At 32.2% G+C, this 18,772-nt stretch overlaps 1 protein-coding gene across 2 annotated transcripts in view; it reads right to left on the reverse strand.

Moving 5' to 3' along the window:
- TBC1D32 (TBC1 domain family member 32) overlaps nt 1–18,772 on the reverse strand; it is a gene marked incomplete at its 5' end in the record, with an annotated part of 177,787 nt that overhangs the window by 12,379 nt on the left and 146,636 nt on the right. For both annotated transcript variants that reach the window (XM_079716346.1, XM_079716345.1), the window contains 3 exons: nt 9,863–10,003; nt 15,812–15,966; nt 16,771–16,886. In XM_079716346.1, the coding sequence (XP_079572472.1) occupies nt 9,863–10,003; nt 15,812–15,966; nt 16,771–16,886 (412 nt within the window). The remainder of the gene's footprint in view (nt 1–9,862; nt 10,004–15,811; nt 15,967–16,770; nt 16,887–18,772) is intronic.

Here is an 18,772-nt window from a genome sequence, read left to right on the forward strand (position 1 = left end):
TGTGGAATCTAAAAAGAACGATATAAATGAACTTATTTACAAAACAGAGACTCACAGACATAGAAAACAAACTTATGGTTACCAGAGGGGATAACAGCAGGTGCAGGAGATAAATTAGGAGTTTGGGATTAACATATATACACTACTATACATAAAATAGGTAAATGACAAGGACCTACTGTAGAGCACAGGGAACTATATTCAATGTCTTGTAATAACCTATAATGGAAAAGATTCTGAAAATAACATATATATATATATACACACACACACATATATATGTATGTATAACTGAATCACTTACACAACATTGTAAATTAACTATAATTTAAAAATGGTTAAATAAAATAAAGTGCCTCTTATAAGGTTATACTATCAAGTGGGTACTGTTAGGTTCATTTAATTATATGTATTTATATTATTATATGAACTATTTAAATGACTCCAAAGTAAAAAGACAAAGTAAGGTATATTTCCTGATTCTTCAGCTTATTCTTTTCCCTATTCCTATAAGAAATCATTTAACAAAATATGATACATTCTTTCATGTTTTTAATATAAGGATATTTGTACATGTATTTATATCTCCACCCTTTCTCATACAAATAGTAATGTACTAAACACTCTTTTTTGTCTCCACCTTTTTCTCACTTAACAAAAGATCCTGTATATCACTCCATGGCAATATACAGAGGTACTTCTCATTCATTTTTATAACTGCATAGGGCTACACTGTGGATAAACCATAACTCATTCAACAATCCCCTGTTTATGGACACTTGCATTATTTCTAATCTTTTGATACTATATGCTATAAAAACATATTTGTACACATACATTTTCAAAATTTTTGTCCGTGTATCTCTGGGATAGGTTTCTATAAATGAGACTGCTGGATGAAAGGGTAAATGCACTCATGTTTTTGCTAGATACTGCCAAATTCCCTCTTATAATAAGTCTCAAAAATACACTATATTTTCAAAACCAAGCAGTTGAGGCCTTACAGTCATTGAGAAAATATTATTAGTAGTTTATGGAATAGGTTACAAAGAAAGTGAAACAAACTAGTTATGTTTTTATAGTAAACCAATGTTCCTTACACTGAATTATAATTTGAAACATTTGAATGTCTTTTTAGGATAAAGAGGGAGGAAAATCACTTATACAATATGCATCAAAATGTACCATAGCCTTCCTAGAAAATTTTGCTCCTTAATCATACTTAAGCTTATGCCAAAGCACATTAAGATGCAACACTGAGATAAACATAATTATTTTAGCTGAGGTAAATTATTCTCACTTGCATCTAGATATAAAAGAAACAATCTTTAAAATATTTACTTAATTCTTAAGTAAAAACATTGGTTAGAACAATTACTTATGGATACCTGATTAAGTCAAAATAGGTATGCTCTAAATGATCAAGTTTTATGATACAAAGACACTATTTTTAACAGCTCTTCTGGCATTATTTGTTCATCATAGGAAGAATATTAGTAAAGTAAGATGTGGTTTAAAGTGAAGTCCTCGCTATCAGGGTGATATCAGTAAGTCAATTAACTCATTTCACTGATCCTGAATTTCTCCATTTGTCATGAAGTTAAAATTTTAAATGAAATAAGATCTAGAAACACACTTTTTATACTGCAAAAAGTTGTTATAAATAAAAAGATAGTATTTTTGTTGCACTTCTAGACAAGACACTGTGTCAGACACTTAAAGGACTTGAAGATAGGTCAGGCACACGTACCTTTAAGGAATTTCAACTAGTAAGAAAGAGGTAAACACACAAATAATGATTCCACAAAGAAAAAGATATATTTCTACCAGAAGAATAATACAGAAACTGCATACAAATTCAAAGCAGAATCATCTACTTGTAGGTGATCCAAAAAGCTTCCATTTGGACAGACATCAAGGATAAATACCTGACAAGTAAAGATGAGGCACAAGGAGGGAGAAGGTATCATTTCAAGTAGCAACATCAACAATGTGAGGAAAGGGAAAGCTTGGGGACATGCACATTTATGAATGTGACTGAACAAGGGGTATTCCCAGTCTTGAAATTTAGCTTTACATTTGTATAATTTCGCATTTTACAAAAGCACTATGTCACAAAATATGAAATAATAAAACAGTTTTCTTTAATCCTGCTTTCATAGTGGGGGTAAATATATTCAGAGGATTATCCATGTTAGCCCACTTGCTGACACAGTATAGTACAATAATCACTGATATGCAGAATAACAACCCCAAGGAAAAAAAGATAAATCATTAAAGATAAAGGGTACTCCTTAAAGCATGAAAATTACTAAAATACAATAAAGTTTTTTTTTAACCAAAGAATAAAATTGGTCAAAAAGTTAGTTAGAACATGTGATTTTCTGTTCATTTAAAAAGAAAAAATATATATTTGAATTTTGATTTTCCTTCCAATCTCAGTTACTCAAACTCTAATCAACAAATTTATATTTCTAACTACATTTAATTTTTTGTATTCTAGTTAAGCTTATTATTTTTACTCTAGAGATCTGTCTATTTTATTTAACAACCTGCTCACAAATTCCTTCATTAATCAACCAATCCCTTAGTGTCTATAAATACGCAACTTCAAAAAGCACTGCTCCTAATTAGATCAGAATGAATAAGCTTTGAAATACAAAATTTGCACCCAAATAATTACTTAACCACATATACCTAGTTACTTAAAAGTTGTTCTCATAGTTCATAATTAGCAATAAAATGGCAAATAATATAAACAAAGCAATGATACACACTTCTTAAGGCACAAAATGCTTAGCTCACATAAGGAGCCATTAAAAAGGCATTTTTACATTAGATAAATTTAAGAAACATACTAACATTACTACTCAGAAATAATGCAGTAGTTTTTATTAGGTAAACCTGCTACATGTATGCAGTTTCAAATTGATAAACATATATCAAATTGTTAAAGAGATGCCAAAATGATAAAGAGGTACCAAATTGATATAGTGGGGCCTTAGGTATTGCAAGTTTTTCCCCACAGTTTTTAGTAGTCCATTCTTAAAGTTTATATGTTAGCAATTTAATAAATGATTGGAGATATTAGACAATATACATCATATTAATCAAGACTACAATGACACAAGGAACTCTCAGGAACATATTGCTCCCTGGCTTGAATTATTAAAAAAAAAAAATAGAAAGAATGGATTGTTGAGCTTATAGTAAATATTTAAGTAAGTACTTCCAAGCAAAATTAAACATTTTCTCTTTCAAAATTCTCAGAAGTGTTTTACGTACATACACAGTAAGAGCTAGAATTGGCACAGAAAGAATTGGCTTTTCCACTACATGCAATTCCTCTGTTATATTTAGACTTCTTATTAAACATCAGGAAATTTAAAATTCAGCAGGCAGAGTAACCTGATGCACGTAGATGTAATAAATGACATAAGGTCTCTTCAACATAAGTATAAAGGCACATATCATAATGTCAGGAACTATATTGTCTAGTTAAAAGAAAAAGACCTTCAGTAGGACAAATCCAAAGGAATGCAAGGATAGTTTACTATTAAAAAATCTATCAACATGTCCTATAAACAGGTCAAATAAGTTCCAAGATCAAGATAATCTTAACCATAAACGAACTTGACAAAATTCAACATTCTCACTTGAATAAAAGAAAGAAATCAAAATTCAATACCTTACATAGACTAGAAAGATTCTTCCATAACATGACAGGGAAAAATACTCTCCATAAATAGTTACTACTTAATGGTGAAATGCTGGATGAACTCCTAGTAATCATTCAAGTCTAAAACAAGTAAGCCACTATCACTTAGTATTATACTGGAAAATTTTCCAAAAATTTTTTGTTGAAGTATAGTTGACTTAAAATGTTATATTAGTTTCAGGTGTATAACACAGTAATTTGATATTTTTACAGATTATACTCCATATAAAGTTATTCTACAATACTGACTATATTTCCTATGCTGTAACATTTTATACTTAGTCGTGTGCACTTCTTAATCCCCTTCACCTATTTTGCCCCTCCACTCAACCCTCTCCCCTCTGGTAACTACTAGATTGTTCTCTGTATCTGAGAGTCTGCTTTTGATTTGTGATATATGCACCTTAATGTTCATATTCAGCACTATTTATGATAGCCGAGATATGGAAGCAAAATAAGTGCCCATCAACAGATAAATTGGATAGAAAAGATGTGGTACATATATACACAATGGAATATTATTCAGCCATAAAAAAGAATAAAATTTTGCCATTTGGGACAACATGGGATGGACCTGGAGGGTATTATGATTAATGAAAAATTACATAATTAAAAAAAGAATGAATCAGAAATAAAGTACACTAGAAGGTTGGAGGAAAAAATTAACAAAAATCTAGAAAAAACATATAACCAAATTAACATACAAAAGCTAATGACTTTACTAGTTATTAATAATAACCAAAGAGAAAATAAAACTGAAAAAGAGATCAAGCTAAACTAATTAGAAATATCTGTAATGAGAAATGTACTAAACCTCTTTGGAAAAAGCTTCACAACTTCAGTAAAATATAACATAAAGAAAATAAATGTCAAAGCTTACCATGTTCCTAGATAGGAAAGTTGAGTACAGTGAGGATCTATAGTTTAACATAATAGCAATCTGAATTTCAAACTCAAATGCCACTTTGAACTGGGAAAAATTACCTTAAAGTGCACACAGAGGAACCATTAGGTAGAAATAGCTAAACTAACTTTTTAAGGACAGAGTTAGGAAGGAAATGATAGGCCTACTCTTACCCCACTTTAAGACACAATATAAAGTTACAATAAGTAAAATACAATAGTAAATAAGTAAATAGACAATATATTACAAAAGTAAATACGTAAAATATTTATTACTCAAGAATTGAAGAGATTTGGAGAGTGGTAGTTACTTTTAAAGACTATTTACAAGTTAATAGGAAACACTAATACAGGTGGGCAATTAATAAAAAGATACATCTAGTTAACAAAGCTACGGAAATATAATCAACCTTATTAACGTTTAAAAAACTCCCCAAACCCCCCAAATTTTAAAAATTTAGCAATTAGTTTTAAAAAAGCCAAATACGCGGTCCTGAAGGACAGACAGTCTTTTCATTTTTCTTAGAACAAAAATCAAAGCAATTTGATAATATGCATCAAGAGCCTTAAAAGTGTTCATATCTTTTTGATTAAGTATTTCTACCTTCTGGGACTCTGACCTAAAGATTCTAAAATTAGAAAAAAGGTTTAAGTTCTACAATATTAAATTTGAGCCTGATAACATAGTGAAGAAACAATCCACACTCCACCAATGACGGACTAATTATGCACAGGAGGGAGACATCTGTGGCTACTGCATATGACCACATTTCCAATTCCAGGCCCTCAAAAAATCATTAAAGCTTCCCAGTACCCCAAAAGCAGAGACAAGAACGCTTATTGTTAGATAAGATACAGTATCTCACATACCAGATATGCAGTGGTGATGAGAATTCTTGCCCTGAGTTACCCTACTTGATCCTTACAGAAGCCTTATGAAGGAGATATTATCATCGCCATTAAAAATGCAAATGGAAATCAAAAGAAAGCTGGAGTAGCAATTCTCATATCAGACAAAATAGACTTTAAAATAAAGACTATTACAAGAGACAAAGAAGGACACTACATAATGAACAAGGGATCAATCCAAGAAGAACATAATAACAATTGTAAATATTTATGTACCTAACATAGAAGCACCTCAATACATAAGGCAAATGGTAACAGCCAGAAAAGGGGAAATTGACAGTAACACAATCATAGTAGGGGACTTTAAAACCCCACTTTCAGCAATGGAGAGACCATCCAAAATGAAAACAAATAAGGAAACATAAGCTTTAAATGACACATTAAACAAGAGGGACTTAATTGGTATTTATAGGGCACTCCACCAAAAAAACAACAGAATAAACTTTCTTCTGAAGTGGTCATGGAATATTCTCCAGGAAAGATCATATCTTGGGTCACAAGTCAAGCCTTGGTAAATTTAAGAAAATTGAAATCGTATCAAGTATCTTTTCCAACCACAACGCTATGAGACTAGATATCAATTACAGAAAAAAATCGGTAACAAATACAAACACATGGAGGCTAAACAATACAATACTAAATAACCAAGAGGTCACTGAAGAAATCAAAGAGGAAATCCAAAAATACCTAGAAACAAATGACAATGAAAACACAATGACCCAAAACCTATGGGATGCAGCAAAAGCAGTTTTAAGAGGGAAGTTTATAACAACACAATCCTACCTCAAGAAACAAGAAACATATCCAATCAACAACCTAACCTTACACCTAAAGCAAATAGAGAAAGAAGAACAAAAACCCCAAAGTTAGCAGAAGGAAAGAAATCATAAAGATCAGATTAGAAATAAATGAAAAAGAAATGAAGGAAGCAATAGCAAAGATCAATAAAACTAAAAGTTGGTTCTTTGAGAAGGTAAAGAAAACTGATAAACCATTAGCCAGACGCATCGAGAAAAAAAGGGAGAAGACTCAAATCAATAGAATTATAAATGAAAAAGGAGAAGTAACAACTGACACTTCAGTTGTTACAAAGAATCATGATACATTACTAAAAGTAACTATATGAAAATAAAATGGACAACCTGGAAGAAATGGACAAATTCTTAGAAGAGCACAATCTTCCGAGACTGAACCAGCAAGAAATGGAAAATATAAACAGACCAATCACAAGCACTGAAATTGAAACTGTCATTAAAAATCTTCCAACAAACAAAAGCCCACCACCAGATGGCTTCACAGGCGAATTCTATCAAACATTTAGAGAAGAGCTAACACCTATCCTTCTCAAACTCTTCCAAAATACAGCAGAGGGAGGAACACTCCCAAACTAATTCTGCGAGGCCACCATCACGCTGATACCAAAACCAGACAACGATGTCACAAAGAAAGAAAACTACAGGCCAATATCACTGATGAACAAACATACAAAAATCCTCAACAACATACTAGCAAACAGAATCCAACAGCACATTAAAAGGATCATACACCTTGATCAAGAGGGGTTTATCCCACCGATGCAAGGATTCTTCAGTATATGCAAATCAATCAATGTGATACACCATATTAACAAATTGAAGGAGAAAAACCATATGATCATCTCAATAGATGCAGAAAAAGCTTTTGACAAAATTCAAAACCCATTTATGATAAAAACCCTCCAGAAAGTAGGCATAGAGGCAACCTACCTCAACATAATAAAGGCCATATATGACAAACCCACAGCGAACATTGTTCTCAGTGGTGAAAAACTGAAACCATTTCCACTAAGGTCAGCAACAAGACAAGGTTGCCCACTCTCACCACTATTACTCAACAGAGTATTGGAAGTTTTAGCCACAGCCATCAGAGAAGAAAAAGAAATAAAAGGAATCCAGATCAGAGAAGAAGAAGTAAAACTGTCACTGTCTGCAGATGACATTGATACTATACACAGAGAATCCTAAAGATGTTAACAGAAAACTACTAGAGCTAATCAATGAATTTGGTAAAGTAGGAGGATACAAAATTAATGCACAGAACACTCTTGCATTCCTATACACTGATGACAAAAAATTTGAAAGAGAAATTAAGGAAACACTCCCCTTTTCCACTGCAAAAAAAAGAATAAAATACCTAGGAATAAACCTACCTAAGGAGACAAAAGATCTGTATGCAGAAAACTATAACACACTGATGAAAGAAATTAAAGATGAGACAAACAGATGGAGAGATATACCACATTCTTATACTGGAAGAATCAACATTGTGAAAATGACTATACTTACCCAAAGAAATCTACAGATTCAATGCAATCCCTATCAAACTACCAATGGCATTTTTCACAGAACTAAAACAAAAAATTTCACAATTTGTATGGAATACACAAAAGACCCCGAATAGCCAAATCAATCTTGAGAAAGAAAAACAGAGCTGGAGGAATCAGGTTCCTGGGCTTCAGACTATACTACAAAGCTACAGTAATCAAGACAGTATGGTACTTGCACAAAAACAGAAATATAGATCAATGTTACAGGATAGAAACCCCAGAGATAAACCCACGCACAGTATGGACACCTTATCTTTGATAAAGGAGGCAAGAATATACAGTGGAGAAAAGACAGCCTCTTCAATAAGTGGTGCTGGGAAAACTGGACAACTACATGTAAAAGAATGAAATTAGAACACTCCCTAGCACCATACACAAAAATCAACTCAAAATGGATTAAAGGCCTAAATGTAAGGCCAGACACTCTAAAACTTTTAGAGGAAAACATAGGCAGAACACTCTATGACATAAATCACAGCAAGATCCTTTTTGACCCACCTCCTAGAGAAAGGGAAATAAAAACAAACATAAAGAAATGGGACCTAATAAAACTTAAAAGTCTTTGCACAGCAAAGGAAACCATAAACAAGACGAAAAGACAAGCCTCAGAATAGGAGAAAATATTTGCAAATGAAGCAACTGACAAAGGATTAATCTCCAAAATATACAAGCAGTTCATGCAGCTCAATATCAAAAAAACAAACAACCCAATCCAAAAGTGGGCGGAAGACATAAATAGACATTTCTCCAAAGAAGATATACAGATTGCCAACAAACACATGAAAGGATGCTCAACATCACTACTCATTAGAGAAATGCAAATCAAAACTACAATGAGGTATCACCTCACAACAGTCAGAATGGCCATCATCAAAAACTCTACAAACAATAAATGCTGGAGAGGGTGTGGAGAAAAGGGAACCCTCTTGCACTGTTGGTGGGAATGTAAATTGATACAGCCACTATGGAGAACAGTATGGAGGTTTCTTCAAAAACTAAAAATAGAACTACCATACGACACAGAAATCCCACTACTGGGCATATACCTGGAGAAAATCATAATTCAAAAAGAGTCATGTACCACAATGTTCATTGCAGCATTATCTACATAGCCAGGACATGGAAGCAACCTAAGTGTCCATCGACAGATTAATGGATAAAGAAGATGTGGTACATATATACAACGGAATATTACTCAGCCATAAAACAAAACGAAATTGAGCTATTTGTAATGAGGTGGATGGACCTAGAGTCTGTCACACAGAGTGAAGTAAGGCAGAAAGAGAAAAACAAATACTGTATGGTAACATATATATGTGGAATTAAAAAAAAAAAGGTTCTGAAGAACCTAGGGGCAGGGCAGGAATAAAGATGCAGACGCAGAGAAAGGACTTGAGGACTTGGGTGGGGGAAAGGTAAGCTGGGACGGAGGGAGAGAGTGACATGGACATATATACACTACCAAATGTAAAATAGATAGCTAGTGGGAAGCAGCAACATAGCACAGGGAGATCAGCTATGTGCTTTGTGACCATCTAGAGGGGTGGGATAGGGCGTGTGAGAGGGAAGCGCAAAGGGAGGGGATATGGGGATATATGTATACGTACAGCTGATTCACTTTGTTATATAGCAGAAACTAACACACCATTGTAAAGCAATTATACTCCAATAAAGATGTTTAAAAAAAAGCTACATGTCATAGACTTTCAGAATGTCTATGTCTTGAATAGCTGAAACAGAACTCAACATCTGTGAATGTCAGGGATCTACTATAAAGCAAACCTATATGTTATAAAAGACCTAGGGGAAAAAAGACAGTTTAAAGATTTAAACACATAGAGATGTATGACTACTTACAAAAATGATGTGATTAATTTCAATGTATTTCCTATATTTGATGAGAATGTAATTTTCTTTAAATACACTGAGATCTGGAAGTTGAAGAAATACTATTTCCTATGGATTACCTGTGATGGTGCAAAACCAGACATGTGAAAAGCTGAAAATACAAGTGGCACCTCTGCTTTCAGTAGCATTTCAATATAGTGAGTGCTGCAAAAATATACTGGATGAATGCCAGATTCTATAGTGTCAATAGGTAGGTACCTCTGTATAAAAGAGAAAAATTGAGAATTAATTAATATGCAGCTAATTTAAAACCAATCAAATTCATCTAAATCTTTTGCTCTAATTTGCTACTTCAAAATTACCATGGTGGCATAACAAGCTAGTGCAAATTTTATGTAAGTTAAAAAGTTAGAACATTAAACACTATAGAAAGATTAAAACTCAATAAAGGCAGTATGATATACCTTCCTTCCAAGATAAAGGAATAAAATTAACACTTTGTAATTGTGACAAATTGAATCCCTTATGGAATAATGGTGATGGATGTTGCATGAAAGAATAAATACATGGATGAGTACATAATAAATGCTTTACATTTTAAAACTAAGTATATTTCAATATGCTTATATATCCTTGGATTTAGTCAATGACTCTAAAACATCAAAAAGGTTTATTTAGTCTGTCAGCTCTTGGTATTTTCCTAATCCGCTTTTTCTAAGTTAATGTTAAATAACCCAAATCTAAGCTCTAGTTACTAATAAGTGAAATTGGGAAATCCATAAGAAATTTGTATCTAAAACTGTGATGCATTCCCAAAGTACTCAGGCTACCTATCTACAAATATATAAAGTTTATTTCATATATTTTTATATTTATTTATATGTCTATGTGTATATTATATGTATTATATATGTATAGATACATATACACATATATTTACAAAATTGCATTGCATTTTTCAGCCATTTCTTCATAAAGTCAGTTATTTTTTCAATTTAGTTCTTGGGTACAATTTATCATGAATGCTCAATGTTTTAATGAGTGTTACTTTAAACCCAACATCTAACCACAATACATTTTTTAAACAAAGAATAAACCTGAAGATGTAATTTTGTGTCAAGAAAAACTATTAGACTAGCAATTATATCCTACAAACTTACAATAAACATTGATACTCAAATTAGATCTGACTTCTGGAGAGCCCTTTTAACGTTTTTACCTTTACCAGGCAACTCAAACTTTTTTAATAAAAGAAAGTTAATACTTTAAAATCAAAAATCAAACTCATATATAACAATTACATAAGAGTTAAAATAAGGAGGATTTTTTCAAACTTTATACTGCTAAATGTTCTAAAGGATTTAGGTTTGAGTAATATATGAAAATTTCTGAAATCAGTGAGTTGATTTATCAGTAGTTTTTGTGTTTTATCATTCATTATGATAACTGGTTTACCATTTCACATTGTAGAAATATATGAGAAATATATGAGAAATATAAGAATAATAATATGAACTGAATGAGAATTGGTACCCTTTGATTTATCTTCTTTTGTTGAATACACAATGTGTTTCACTAATTACTATTTGTAGAGTAGAATTAATGACTCTGATAAATATATGTAAAAGCAAAATAAATCAACTTATACACATGTAATACTTTAATTTTCAATGCAAACTTAGCTAATAATTTTCTGAATATATATATATATAATAGTGTAAGAATATTGGAAATATTTCTTACACAGTGTTCTCTAATTTGCATTAAAAACAACATATTTAGAATAGGTTTGTATAGAGATGGAGATAATAGGCTAATTAATTATATTCTCAAAGAAAATAAAACATTATTATGTAATGGATTCCCAAAGATAAGGCAAGAATTCTTCTACTCTTATGAATTATACTCTGTTGGAAGAAATTATGCCGTAAATTTTGGTAACCAACACAGCTCCTAGCGCCAAGCCCTGCATAGAGTAGCTACTCAACAAACTGACTGAATGACAACAACATACTAATGATTGCACACTGTAATCACAGGAAACTTTCTTATAATAAAAGTTTTGTTAATTGGCCTATTTTTATTTCATAACTCTAATTTACATGGTATACATGGTAAATGGTATTCATAAAACCAAATCAATAATGACAGCTCTGAGTCACATGAATATAACAAGGAATCTTCTGAATCATCAAATTATAAATTATGTTTGTTATACTTTTAGTGTTTTGATATATTTTGGTTAGTCATAACTCTTGGAAAGGATGGTAATGCTTAATAAAAGGTAACTCTAAATAAAATTCAGAATATAAGATTAAGCAGACCACATATAGGATCACAGCATTTAATAGATCACCTAAGTAACATATACACTAGGCCAGTATCATGCAAAAAATTATCAGTAAAAAATTATCAGTACCAAAATGTTCATGTTGTGTCACTTCTTAGAGTATTTGGCTTTAATGATTAAAAATGAAAGATATGTGCTTAAAGAAATGAAACACAGTAAGCAGTCTTAGTTTTTTTCTTCCACTAGAGGTAGTTCTGATGAGTCATTTTATTCCTGACACTAAGAAAAATCTATGGAAATTAAATAGAAAGACCCTATTAGAAAAGACAAACTCTCCAAACCAATCCAAACTGATACAATCCAATCCAGTCCAGTCCTCCACTCTAGGGTTCTGTGGGCAGAGAACAGGCCGTGTTTCACTGGCAGTGCTGCAATGACTCTGTGCAGCATGTCCATCATGCACATCATGCAGAGGGGTGAATAGAAAACTCTGGAGATATCTTTTTAAACTTTGATTCTATAATTCTAAAAAACAAATCTTTCTCCTCTCAGGGGAAAACAAAACACATAGGAAAATGGAATCTTCAAATATGATTAAGATTTAAAGTCACATGTAAAAAAGGGAAGGGGTTTTGACACCTGTCCTCTTTTCAGCAAGTGACTGGTTACATGACTTACTATTGCTAATGCCCTGCAGATGGGTTACAAATGTGCTATGACATAATAGTTGTAAAATTTAGATCAAATGAATATTTCAATGCTATTAGAATTTTTAACGCCAAACTTCCCATGTTAGGTAGTTATTACTTTATTTTATGAAGAGGAAGATATAGATATTCACACACGCTCTTATTTTATCTATATAAATAATATATATAAAGGAAGTGTCCCATGATACCTTTCTGCTGAAATACAGCACTTCATTCGAATGCCACTTCAGCCTGGTTTATCATCAATGGAGTTTTGGTTTTATGTGCATTAAAATACTTCATTTGTTCTATTTCATATGTTTCTACTAACAGAGAAGGCATATATAACTGTAACTTTTATGATAATTATTGAGATTAGGTATTCCTCCATGGAAATAACTGATTTCTTGATTTTTCTTAATCTATATTTATTAACAGCTTTGATGTTAACAATTAGTCAAACTGATTCTTGATGAAATTCCATAAAAAATGATTATTTTATCATTCAGGAAGGATTTTCTTAAGGACAAATAAAATTGGAAGATAATTTAATTAAATCAGTACATTAAAGAGTTCTTCTGGTCTAAACAGCTTAAGGACACATTTTTCAGATTTTTATCTCACAATAATAGTAATAGTTTATAAAATTTTGAGAACTTCAAATTAATATTTCATTATGTCCTATACTGTTTATCCTAGGCCAAATTTTTAAATCTTTTTGATGCAATTTGCTTACAACACTTTACGAATGTAGAGGAGCTCTCTTAAATACATTTTCTAAAGTAATAAAAAAGCCTACTGTCCTTTACAAATTTCTATTTAAATATTAATTCATACATTCAGCACATTTACTGAATAATTATGGTGGGACATAGTTTGGGACATGTCAGCGAACAAAACCCTGCCCTCAGAGAGCTTATGTTTAAGTGTATAAATAATAAACAAATACATAAATTAAGAAGCATAGTGGGAAATTGATGTAGGCTATGGAACAAAAGGGAAAAAAATAGAACAGGGTAATGAGGTAGGGGAATGGGGGACTGGGGGAACAGGTTGAAGCTTTTTTGAGGTTGATTACAAAAATGTGGTATTGTGCTAAAGATGGTGGACAAGTCTGTGCTATTAATGGCTAAAGCTAAAGTGTCTTTAACATGTCTTGTGGCAACTGCAGATTTGTTTATTTTATCAACCTGCATAGAAAGTGTCAGTGTAATGTCTGAGACCAATGGAACAAGCATAATAGAAAAGGACCACTTTTAAAGTAATATATTAAGTCTATTACTGCATGCACTAACAAGGAAAGTGGCATAGCAAAAACACCAATCCAAAAGGTTACTAAATCAAAAACATTTAAACTATGGAGTACTGACTATACGGACATTAGTAACTGCACTTAGCTAACAGTTCTAGATAGAAGCCTTGAAAAGGAATGTTTAGCAGAATGTTATTTGTTTTACAAAGAAACAGTAAAACAAACTACTGGTAATAAAATATTCAACTTGGTATATTTGTACTTGAAAAGGAAAAAAAATGATACTACAGAAGGCACTGCATGAGTCTTCACTGATGATACAGCTGCACCAACAGAAAGGTGTCAAGGTTTTACATCAAGAGCTCATTCTAAAACCCCTGAGTAATAAGTCACTCCATTCCATTCACGGATCTATATTCCATATTAAATTGATGCTATAAAAGTGGTAAATCTAATAAACTCAAAGCTGCTAGAGTCCTGCCTGATTTCAGTTTTATAGGAAGAAATGCTAGTGGAGCCCATCACTCTTGTAGTGTTAAAAATAAAATACTGTGTGAGAAAACTAGGTTTATAACGTCAAAGCAGAAATGCAACTTTACGAAATTATGGTGAAAAACAGTTCATTGGTGATGTCTGACTGTGTCACACTCTGAACACTAAAGTAGAACACTTAAGACTAGTGGCATGTAGATATCATTTTAAAATACTTGACATGAAAATGTGTGATAGACTTAAAATCCATACTTATCAAAAGAATTTTCAACATTACATTTGTAAATGAAAGAGTGAAAGACCTTTAAGACATTTTAAATCTTCATGTACAATTTAAAGAATTGTTCAAACTCTGGTTAACAGAAGGAAAACAGTTCCATTGATTGGAAAAAAGCTAGTACATAGTTTTTTGCCTTTTGCTTCCTGCTGTTCACGTGAGCAAATTTCTCATTATGGTGAAGTAAAAGAGGAGCAAATTTCTCATTATGGTGAAGTATTATTCAGGAATTACATACAGCTATTTCAAGCATAAAATCATAAAATTTCAATATTTAATGTATTCCTTGGTGCTTTCTTTTCTTTATCACAAATACATATTGCAAAAGCGTGTCATAAATGCTTTCATTTAACTTGACACAGATACTCTCTAGCTCCCTTAACAACTTATCCTTCGGTGCTGTGTAATTCTGTTGTCCAAGGACAACATGTCATGAAAAAGGTTTGGGAAGCATTAGCATGGCTTATTTTAATGGACAGTTTTCCCAAGTTGGAGGTCTTAAATGCAGTAAGTACATAAGTAAAACAAAATACAGAAACTTTAATAAATTGAGGGATGCACTTACCTTTAAACTTGGATCTCATGAAACTAGTAAAATCTTTAAAAATACACCATACTACCTTAATCAAAACTCATCATAGATTTCCAAAATGTATATAGTTAGTGTGCTTTTCCTCTATACAATATGGATGCAATTTCAACTTATTTTCTCATACTATAATTTAACCAGAGATTCTTTCTAACAAAGCAAGAATAAAAATATCCATTCAATAGTTTTCTTTTTATATATGGAATTTTATAATTTACTAAATGACAAGTTTAAAATTTAGTAATGCACCTATTATCACTAATCTTTCATTCAGTTACCATTAGGTAAGACAGCAAGTATTCGAGAAAATGCCAAATCTATATCTTCAAAAGGAATCACTCAAAATTGCATTCAGATAGAAAACGAATATTGAGTACATAGCGCACTCTACAAATAAAATAATAAGATCCCAATGAATTTAAATAGGGTTTTCCTTAAAATTTAAAATACTCCTTTAAAAATAGACTAAAAAGTCTTACAGAAATATGTAGTCTTGGCAACCAAAGGAAAGCAGAAGTCAGAAGCCTGGAGAACTGCTGAAGAAATCGGAATGTTTTGTCTTTGTCCCCCAACATTATTATGAACAAAGAAGATACAAACCAGTCATGGCCAGTGTAACTCCCCTGCAAGCAAACTGAAAAGCACAGTTAAGGAACTTTTATAATAGTTTATCTTAACATGGTGAGATATAAGAACTCCATAAATATTCATTTCCAGAATCTCAGGAAAGAGATATTAAGGATATTTAGTCCTCATTTTGTCTTCAACCAATTTATAAGCTATTGATATAAAATCAAACTTTATTAATAAATCACTTGCACAGTGACTATTTTAATGTAACATGTGCGCTGACATGCCCAGTGGAGGCCAACAGCACCAGCAACTGGAGGAAAAGCTATCTGTTCCATGGAAACACACTGTTCAAGTCACTAACACAATAGTACCATCCTTTCTCTAGTTTATCTGCCAAATTATTAGCATAATCAAGTATAAAAATAAATCCACACATGTTGAGAATTCAGTAATGCAAAGGATCTGTACACACTTTTTTCTTAAAGTCAAATCCTATTTCTGAAAGATAACCAATTCAAATAAAATAAATGCATGTTTTATTCTTATTCTAGATTTACTAAATCTAGAGTATTATTCTGATTTACTAAACCTATTTTTAAAACTTCCTTATATATAACTGAAAATACATTCTAATAACTTTACTTATTCATTTAAGATTCAACTAATAAAATTTAATAATTACTACTCAGTCTAATAAAGTACATATTTAAAATATAGAATAAAATACCATAAAGGTATATCATAACAAATCACTAATATAGGTTAAAGTATTATTTTCCCATAAATGTATTGAAGTACCCCATCAAAGAATTCTGAAAAACATATGAAGAGAGTTCAAGTACTGCCAATTATTCGAAAAGGATATGAAGAGAAGATTTTACAGAAGCTTGCTGCTGTTTCAGGAATCTCTCACAGTGCTTTAAAACCAAGGTAAGATCATTTTCCGCACCATCTCTTAACAGGTTGAGGAACTTGCCATACCTGTAAAAGCCCAGAAAACATACAGAATGAAAAAATGTCAGGCCCTGCATTGTAAATTCATTTTTTAACATTCATCAAAGTGTAGTTCTCTTGAGATCTCATGGTTTTAAGTTTTCAAATTTCTACTTTTAGCTAACTATGTTATACAGAGCACTTACGAAAGAATGACACTCAATATATGTACCTGATAATTATGATCTATTGGAATTAGCAGTATTCATCTGGTAAATACAATAACTTTAAAGGAAAATGAAATGGTAGTGAAAGAACAAAACATGGATACTATAGATGAGTAGTAGAATATAAGCATTTTTTCCTGAACTTAATCTAAAACATGGAATGTTCATAGGCTAGATTGACATAATGTTAAGTTTAGAGCAATTTTAGAGTTCATATAGTCCAATGGTTCTATATGAAGGTGGCACCTCCCCCAGGGGCTAGTTTGGAAATTTATGGGAGTGCTTTTGATTGTCATAGTGACTGGGGACTACTGATAGTTGCTGAGTAAGGGCCAGGAGATTAGACATGGGACAGTCAGTCCTGCACAGTAACAACTTGTAAATGTCCTGTCATTTGCATAGATGAAAAATCTATTTATAATTATCTGAAACTAATTCTGTTTCATATAAAATCATAAAATATTAGTCATATATTTTATTATACACTGAATGAAACCATGTGTAAGTTAGGGAAAGATAGTTCTTTTGCTTTGCTTGAAGACTTACTAAGGCTTGTTCACCATTTTGCAAAGTCACTTTGCCAGTGGCAACCCTCTTGTAATATCTGACGCACCAAAATAAAATCAGTCTATTCGTAGCTGCCACAGCTACAATGATTCTAAATGGGTGCCAGCTATTGTCTCACTATTGGCACCGCAGTAGTATACAAACTTTTCATTATAAATCACTTTATTTCTTAACAGTAAGACATTATGTTGAATTAAAAAAATATATGTGACTAGACTGCTCATATTATCTATGGTTTCCATTTCAGAATGGAAATAGATCATTACAATATAAAAGATGGGTACAGGGTGACAAAACATAATCAATGGGTTATATACCCTATGTGATATAGGTGGGTGAGCTAGAATTACTATCATAGTTTTTGTTATAATGTTATGGATTTACACAGTCTTTTTTATTTTTATTGTTATTATTATTATATATATATCTTTTGCTGTGTTGGGTCTTCGTTGCTGCACGTGGGCTTTCTGTAGTTGCGGTGAGTGGGAGCACTCTGTTGCGGTGCACGGGTTTCTCATTGTGGTGGCTTCTCTTGTTGCGGAGCGTGGGCTCTAGGTGCGTGAGCTTCAGTAGTTGTGGCACGCGGGCTCTAGAGTCCAGGCTCAGTAGTTGTGGCACACGGGCTTAGTTGCTCCACGGCATGTGGGATCTTCCTGGAAAAGGGCTCGAACCCGTGTCCCCTGAATTGGCAGGTGGATTCTTAACCACTGCGCCACCAGGGAAGCCCCAAACAGTCTTTTTTAAAAGCTTTCACATGCATCTTTTTTGACACTTGATTCTGAAGATGACCCAATGAAGTAGACAGAATGGGACTATCAAGATTCCCATGTAATAATCAAGAAAAAGAGGAGTTCAAGGACTCAGACCTTAACTCCCAGTCTGTTCTGCTTGTCCATTTTTTTTGAAAATTATAATTTCAGTACAAAAAATTCAAACTACTATAATTGGTTTATTCATTTTAACTTCTGCGACTACATTAAGGTACTTTTGTATTCATAATTATATCCTGACAGTAAAAACTAAACATATTTTAGAAAATGGTATGATTGTGCTACCAATGTGCTGATTTTTAAAATGTTATTTTTGGAAAAAACCTGACAGTCATAGAGACTTAAATACGTTGTAGTTAGCCTACGAAGT

Source organism: Hyperoodon ampullatus, assembly GCF_949752795.1.
Source record: "Hyperoodon ampullatus genome assembly, chromosome: 12".
In the NCBI taxonomy this organism is placed as follows: Eukaryota; Metazoa; Chordata; class Mammalia; order Artiodactyla; family Ziphiidae; genus Hyperoodon; species Hyperoodon ampullatus.